This window comes from Anneissia japonica, unplaced genomic scaffold (assembly GCF_011630105.1).
Source record: "Anneissia japonica isolate Jap-2015-1 unplaced genomic scaffold, ASM1163010v1 scaffold41437_len8044_cov107, whole genome shotgun sequence".
Lineage (NCBI taxonomy): Eukaryota > Metazoa > Echinodermata > Crinoidea > Comatulida > Comatulidae > Anneissia > Anneissia japonica.
The window spans coordinates 1-8,171 of record NW_022688200.1 but is presented as its reverse complement, the minus strand read 5'-3'; the positions used below and the strand labels follow the sequence as shown (position 1 = coordinate 8,171).

Below are 8,171 nucleotides of genomic sequence, written 5' to 3'. Positions count from 1 at the left end.
TTAATTTGTCTCAATTGCTGTTCAAGTATCTGTGTAAAATACATATTCTACATAAAAGATTTAGACACAACTGAAAACTAAGCTACATTAACATACACAGTAAACATATTATATAGAAAATATTGATTATATATATTGTGTATACTATTAATTAAACTATGCATATCTTTTTCTGTACATACATACCAGTGGCGGCAACATCTTTTCCCCAACAGATGGCCCAGTGTTCTCCCACAAATGGGCTGCACCCACCTCAGCCCAATGATGGTTGGAGCTCAGGGTAAAACATTTTAGGTTTGTCACCTCTGATGCCCGAAAATGGCATTCTCGATCGGACCAGCTTTCTCTGGTTTAGAAAATTATTATAATTGATCGCTGACAGATTTTACTGCAACTACGTACGTACCTGATGGCTGGGCCAGGCCCTGCCCAAGCTAGCCCAAACGCTGGCGCTACCCCTGATACAACAGAAGTGCCAGCAAGTCCTGGTTGGTGCAAATTTTTTTCACTCTTTTAGATGTCTACTTATGACTTGCAATTCATATAATTAAAGCAGTGTCACAAGCATTTTAGGGTTTGTCTCTTTACTTATATTTCAATACTTTTTATACAGCTAGAAAATATTTTCAAAAGACATTTTAAACCGAACTACAGTAATATTTAAGTATTGATATTTGTATTGATTTTTCAAACCTACTGTACATAAAAGCTTCTTTAATATCACAACTAGTAACTACAAGTTGGTTTGACAGCGATTTTTATTTAGAAACTTGTCTATGAGCCATTTGGGAATTCCCATTATATATTAAATGTGTGCTATATTTCCAGTGAATGAACGTCATTTAGTTTCAAGTAAGTTTGCTTTTTAAGTATTTCAAGTTATATAATTATACAGGATATATATTTGATGTTCAGTTAATCATGTTACGCAGTTCTATTTATCACTAATATTGTAATTCTAACATAATGGAGTAAATGTGCTCTTCAAGGTCAGGCCAATAATGTCCGCAAAAAACTAACCTGCTACGTTGATATGTTTACAGCCATCACCAACATCTAGGTTGTCTTATTCAGAGTTCATTTTAGAACAACCCCAGGCTTATACACTATGGTTTACTGCAATAGACAATTCCATAAAATAGGGGATATATTCATTCTATACAGTAATTTTTTCAAGCTTGTTCAAAGCTTAATAGTCCCTAGGAAAAATCACATTAAAATGGTTTAGGATGCTATATAGAACAGTATGTCAGGCCTTGCCCATAAAACTAGCCTACTGTACATGTATGTGTGTGCAATGGTACATTTCTAGCTAGGTAGTGCAATTATATAAGCACAATTTATTTTGCTAGAAATAAATTTTGAACTATTTATTATTTCAATTTATGCTTCTCCTTTAATTGTGGGATAAAAACTAAATCTTGATGGTTAAGTAGTTTATGGTGCCAATTGCTTTGAACTTCAAACTGTTGACACAAAATTGGATCAACATTTCATCTTGTATTTTACAGAAAAGCATTGGAAAACGCGAAAATTCAACCTATCTAGGATAGCAACAGTTACACCATCATTCCTACCAATCAATATTTGAATCAATTAGGTAAGAAATTGATACAAAACTCAGAACACCTATAGCAATCACTAGTAAGCTTGAGCCACACTATCAAGGGACAAATTAGTGTGAATTACCCATATATGGGCATGAAAGTCATATCACACCCATATTTGGGCATAATGATATTACTCTGTTGCTAGCTAGGCCAATAAGTACTGTACACCGTGACCGATACCAAGTTTCATCCAAATATACTGATTATCAATCAACAGTACAAGTACTGGAATAAAAAAAATTCAATAAAAATTAAAATGAAATGGATGTTGCAATATAAATATTAAGCAGTGGCTGATTGTCAATGCAAACAAGGTATAAAGTGCATAACCTGGCTATAAAACAAATTTTAAAAAGTATATAGTATTACAGTTTCTCCGTTTTATTTAGCATTTCTTAGTCACAATCTTCTATATAAACCTTCATTTTTTGAGTGGATTGCTACAGTTCATTGGAATAGCAAAGAATACTTTGGTATCTAGAATAAGTCACAGTTGGTCCGAGCGCATCGTACTCTCAGCTGCTTAGAATTTCTGCATGGCTGATTTTCAATATCAGCCAATCATGTATTCAGTGAGTCAATGGGTGTCAGAGCATACCCTACAACGCTTAATTTACTATTCCGGCAACCGACGTGTGGTGGCGTCGGAATAGCCAATTTAACACTAGAATTTTATAGCGGTGCTTCCAAGAGTATGTGTGCATGCTCTTTTTCCCAAAAATAGGGACCTATTATTTGAATTGAAATTTTTAAAAATACAGGAATAGGAATTCATTTTAAGGGAAGATACTATAACCATGCTGGTATTAAAAATAACATACATTTGTATTTTGACTATAGAACACAATCTGATTCTGTACAGAAGGCTTACAACTTTTCAAACTAGCAGACCCTTGCATCAGTGGCATAGGGGTCTTGAATGGAAGGGAGCTGATGGGGGTGGGAAGGTGGGGGATTGGTGATTAGGTGAGGGGGCTAACTCGCAAAATAAGCTGATTTGAGGTGATTTTAACTATTTGAGAATCTGTGGGCGGGGCGCGACTGGGGGATGGACAAGTGTTATTTTTTCAGGGGGGGGGGGCACCCCTTGCACATCCTAGATTTGCCACTACTTAGCATACCCTGCAATTTACCCTATGGTCCGCCACTGAAATTAAGCAAGGTTGAAGTAATGTTATGGTCAAACCAGCTCATCAACCAGTCAACACCTTGGATTGCGTAAAATCCTTGGAACAATATCCACAGCAAAATAACAATTTCAGAAAATGTTAATATTGTATTTTGGATTAATTTATTGAATCTAACACATTGGACTCATAGTTTGACTAAATTGTGAAAGTCTATTAATCATCACATTAAATTAATTCATAAGAAGGCTCCTAAATATGAGGTGACCTCTAGGGTAAGCTAGAAGGGGCACCTCCTATAAATATAGTTTTAAAAAAAAACAACATAAAAATATATACAGCAATTTGAACTCGGAAAATATTTAAGCACATATTATTTATTTAAAAAAAAATTCCAATATACTGTACCATGGTATCTATATTGTCTCTACAGATGTCTGTATCCAAAGCATTACAGTTTATGGATAAAAAAGATCTTGAGTGTGCCATCTGCCTCAACAGGTTTCACCAACCAAAGACACTGAAATGCACGCACACCTACTGTCTACAGTGTATCCAGAAATGGGTGGAAACTCATGAGGAGATGAAATGTCCAACTTGTAAGCAAGAACATGATCTAACGAAAGAAGACCTAAATAAGCTGGCTTCCAATACAAAGATAAGTCAACTACTAGAGTATGTCATGAAAACAGAGGATCAAAAACCAACTAAATGCTCTTGCTGTGACAACCAACCAGCATACCATTGCTTAACATGTCAACTGTTTCTATGTGGAAGTCAATGTGTCAAACAACACAAGATGATACCTTCAACTAAGGATCATCCACTTTACACACTAGACATAAAGGAACCAGATGGCCAACCAACCAATTGCCAAGTTCACTGCAACACCCCACTGGAATTTTACTGCTCCAATTGCAACAAATCAGCATGCAAGCGATGTGAACACATCCTTCGTTGTTATCAAAAACAACATGAAGTGATTCCAATGTCAACTGCCATAGAAGAATTTAACAAAAATGCCACTGAACTTGTCAAATTAGCACAGGAAATCGAAAATAAATTAACAGAAAAACTAGAATTCATAGATAAAAATAAGTCATTATCTAAATCACAACTAAAGTTAAGTAGAACAGCCATTGAAATTCAAGAAAATAAACTTATTAAGAAAGTTAAAGAAAAAAGCAAGGAATTAACTTTGAAATTGGAAAAAATACACAAAGAAGAAGAAGATGCTATTGATAGTAAATTTAAAGATATTGATTCAAAGAGAACTCAATTGAATAATCTAATGGCCAAAGTCAATAAAATGATGAACAAACCAGAAGAAAGAGAAGCACTTGGATCCCATACGACAACTATCAACACAGTCAGAGACAAGGTCCTAGCAACTGACTTTGATAAATCATTTGATAAAATAAATATGACACCAAAATTCATTCCATGTACCCACTTGGATGAGTTGATGAATACAGAGGGCATCGGTAAAATAATAACTGCTGATATGACGTATGAGGTTGCTGATGATGATAAAGAAATTACCGTTCCAAAAGGACAACCATTTGTAGTGAAAGTATCAAGTCTATCAGAGAGTGATGCATGCCAATTAGCTGCAACATTAATAAACTCATCAGGTGAAGAATCACCAACTGACGTAGAATATGATGGAAATGGACAGTACACAATAACAGGTAGATGCAATGTGGAAGGTGATTGGCAAATGAAGATAACTGCTAGAGATGAGCACATCAAAGGATCTCCAGTGAATATCAAGGTGGAAAAACTGGGACTTGTTCATACCATTGATAACATATCTGATTATAAAGAACATAACAAGGAATTTAAAGTGACAGATTTAGTGTTAAATAGAGATGGATGCATATTAGTATCAAGCCGTAGCAAATATATATTGAAGTTCAACCAATTAGGTTCATTTGTTGCTAGGATACAGGTGCCACAAATTGTGGCGATCAATAGAATGCATCTAATGAGTGATGGTCACATGATATATAGTGATGCCATAGCAAAATGTGTAGTATTGTGTGATGAAAATTTCCAAGAAGTCCGTTCATTTGGTAAAGGCATGTTCAAATTTCCATTTGGCTTGACATTAAACAAGGAAACTAGAGCTTTGTATGTAGCAGACAATAATGCTCACTGTGTGTATAAATTCAATGTTGACGATGGCAGGCTACTGGGTGAGATAGGTTCAGAAGGTAGTGAAGTAGGTCAAATGATGTATCCACAAGATGTCATCTTAACTAAGGAAGGTCATGTGGTTGTTGCTGACTTCGGAAATGAGAGAATACAAATGTTTGATGCAAATGATAAGTTTATGAGAATAATTGTAGGCACTGGTAAGAAAGATGGTAAAGTTTGGGGTCCTCATGGTGTAACCATGGATATGGATGAAAATATAATAGTATCAAGTAATCATAAACTACAATTATTTGATAAAAATGGTGTATTCCTAGCACGAATAGATCATAAAGATGATGAATTAGATAGTCCACTAGGAATCACTGTAATCTCCAACAGACCAAGAAGAGTAGCAGTAGCCAATCACAGACCAAATAATGTAAAAATATTCAATTATTAAAATGACACATTGAAAAGCTCATTAACTGGCTCCAATATTAGATAATGTAAAATAATACTTGTCATATCTTCAGTTTTTTAATACATCAATAAATATTTTTGACAAATATATTCAATCAGATTCAAATAAAATGAATGAATGAGAATAACTATTACACTATTAATGTTTATACATCACTCAATTAATTATTTTATTCCATCAGATGGTAATTTTATTGTCATGTACAAAAAAAATAATTGAAACTCTACAATAATTTTTATTTCTGTATTTATATGGCTGTAATAAATATTATAATATATTGAATAAATAAATGAAATGAATGAATGAATGAGCGAGTGAATAAAAAGTTGCATGTGAGTTGACATGTCTCTGAATGAGCATAATCTAGATAGTTTTAATAGGAACAAACATAAAATTAGAATAATTATTATAAATCTTTGTATTGAATTGCATTTTAAGTAATGATGTTGAGCACTGATACCCAATGAGAACTGTTCAAATGAACTTTATTTGGTAATTCATTCCCAATTAATTATAAAAATTCTTATGTATATTGCATTGTGTTGTGTTTTATATGTTGTAAGCTATACTCTTCAGTAAAATTGAAAAAATGTACTGTATTTTACTAAGTTTATTATCTTATTTACATATTTTTATGTCCTGGGTAAAAAAAAAGTTTAAAAAAAATGTAAATTGAAATTGAATTATTCAATTATGTAACTCTAAGCATCTGCTACAACTCTGTTACATCTCACCTGGAAAGAAGTCAACCATTTGTTTAAATGTTTCATGTCTTCTCTTCATTTGTTGTTCCTCTGTTAGTGGTGGATCATCATCAAAGAATAAAGCATCTTTGGGTAAAAAAAATATTGTAATTCATAATTCTTTGTGTCACATCATTAATAATAATAGTAATAACAATAATAATAATAACAATAATAATAATAATAATAATAATAATAATAATAATGTTACACTTGTATAACACATAATGAATGTAAAAGCTTCTATGCGCTTCACATTTATGAAATTAAATTAAATTACTAAAAATAGTCAACCTATTGCTTCACTAAAGGCAATCTATTTTACAAACCAGAATAGGCCTAATAAAAAATGTTGAGTTTGAATAAAATTTTATCTCACTGGGCAATCAAAGCCAGATTAAAATAAATAGGGCCTACGTGAGTAATATATTTCCTTCCCGTAAATGCGATGCTTTGCAGTAAGATAGCTAAGTGCAGGCTATGCTTTGCAGTACGAAAGTTAAATGCAGGCTTATTTTTGCCAGATTTGGAAAACAAAAGTGGAGTGAAATTTAATAGAGCATTTTAGAAGGTCATACAAGTTACAAGAGCATGTCTGAAATGACTTTATTCAAGTAGAGGCCCGTATCCAGGGGGGGTTATGGTTCGGAAGAACCCCCTTTTCTACCAAAACCCCCTCTTTTCTGGGGAACCCCCTCTTCAAATTTCCCAATAATTCCTCAGATACTCCTCTTCATAATTTCACCATTTCAATTGCTTTAGTTTCGCTGTATCAGGGATCGTACTTGTCCCCCAGCACCATGGCAGGTTAAAACTTGTGATGGATGATTGTTTAGGCAATAGGCTAGCTTGTTCAGTAAATGAAAAAATGAAACTTACCGTCAAGTTCAGAATTTATTCCAACAAATGGTATTACAACATTATGTGTTTATATATCTACTGACCTTTTAAATGTTTATTAAGTAGTAAAACAAACTTCTTAAACTGCACAACAACAGGAATACAGCTACTACATACGTACAGTACAGTCAACAGCAGCCGCATTCAATATTCGCAGACAAATATTATAGAGGGCGGCAAACCGATATGTTCTAATATCAGCAAATCAGTTCAATTAAAATAGAGGGCGGTAGACTGATATTTATCGATATCAGGGCTTAAATTTTGCTATTGTATGGTCTTTTTTGAAAGGCGTTAAACGTCTAAAATGCATTTGTATCCTGAAATTTAAACAAAATCATACTACAGCAGTCCTGATTAACTTATTTCAATAAATAAACTTAAAATTGAATAAATAAATAAAACCAAAAAGTGGAAAACGGTACTATGAATAAAAGTTTTGAAAATAATGCGTGACATTAGGCCTAATTGTTAAAATGTGATTGCTGCCCTCTGTAATTACAGACTTTTTAAACTTTATTGATGATATTGGAGCCATCAAAAAGAATGTAGCTAATGGCTAGTTTTAGCCCGGGCCCATTTGTGGCACAACAAACGGCCTAACATCTTTAATTTAAGCAAAATTATAATAATATGACACTCACAATTTGACTTTGATCATAATCAATTAGAAACCAATTGGAAACATTTCTAATTATATTTTTAATTTAATTTTTAATTTTAATAATAATAATAATAATAATAATAATAATAATAATAATAATAGTAACAATAATAATATGGTCCTTGAATTATATATGCACAAGCAAAATAATATCACAAGGTATTATAGAGAACGGCTGTACTTCCAAATTCCAGTTAAGTATATTCTGTGTACTGTATTTATTTATCTTTTTTAATTCTTTCTTTATCTTACATTTAATTTATATATTTTTATATTTAATTTGCATATTAATTAATTAATATTTTTATTTAATTAATCCCTCAGTTCAACATTCGCTGAAATTAATTATTTTTAGAAATTGCAATTTTGTATTAAGTCAAAAAAATTAATTAAGACAAAAATTAATTTTTAGCATTGTATATATTTGACATGGAAAAAATTTAACGAGCTTTCACACTGGCCAGGACTCGCATCCTCCGCCACCACCAGTTAAGCGGCCAGACCTAT

The 8,171-nt window shown here is 32.7% G+C and overlaps 1 protein-coding gene and 1 long non-coding RNA gene across 4 annotated transcripts; one reads left to right on the top strand and one right to left on the bottom strand.

Annotated features, from left to right (window-relative positions):
• The first annotated feature begins 804 nt into the window (after positions 1-804).
• LOC117121346 (E3 ubiquitin-protein ligase TRIM71-like) lies at positions 805-6,175 on the top strand. Of its 3 annotated transcripts, XM_033266510.1 has the most exons (3): positions 807-852; positions 1,512-1,600; positions 3,171-6,174. In XM_033266510.1, the coding sequence occupies exon 3, from the start codon at positions 3,171-3,173 to the stop codon at positions 5,334-5,336; it is 2,166 nt and encodes a 721-aa protein (XP_033122401.1). In that variant the 5' UTR covers positions 807-852; positions 1,512-1,600; the 3' UTR covers positions 5,337-6,174. The 3 variants fall into 3 exon arrangements, with proteins under 3 accessions (XP_033122418.1, XP_033122401.1, XP_033122410.1); XM_033266527.1 differs by lacking the exon at positions 1,512-1,600 and having other exon boundaries at positions 805-852; positions 3,171-6,175; XM_033266519.1 differs by lacking the exon at positions 807-852 and having other exon boundaries at positions 1,441-1,600.
• On the bottom strand, positions 5,963-7,324 carry LOC117121362. Its single transcript, XR_004447534.1, has 2 exons — positions 7,045-7,324; positions 5,963-6,187 (listed from the first exon to the last, which is right to left on the bottom strand). It is a non-coding gene; the product is annotated as an uncharacterized LOC117121362 (long non-coding RNA).
• Positions 7,325-8,171: the final 847 nt, after the last annotated feature.

What these genes read in the sequence shown, in the direction of transcription:
- LOC117121346 (XM_033266527.1), top strand. Translation starts at nt 3,171, where the DNA reads ATGTCTGTATCCAAAGCATTACAGTTTATGGATAAAAAAGATCTTGAG.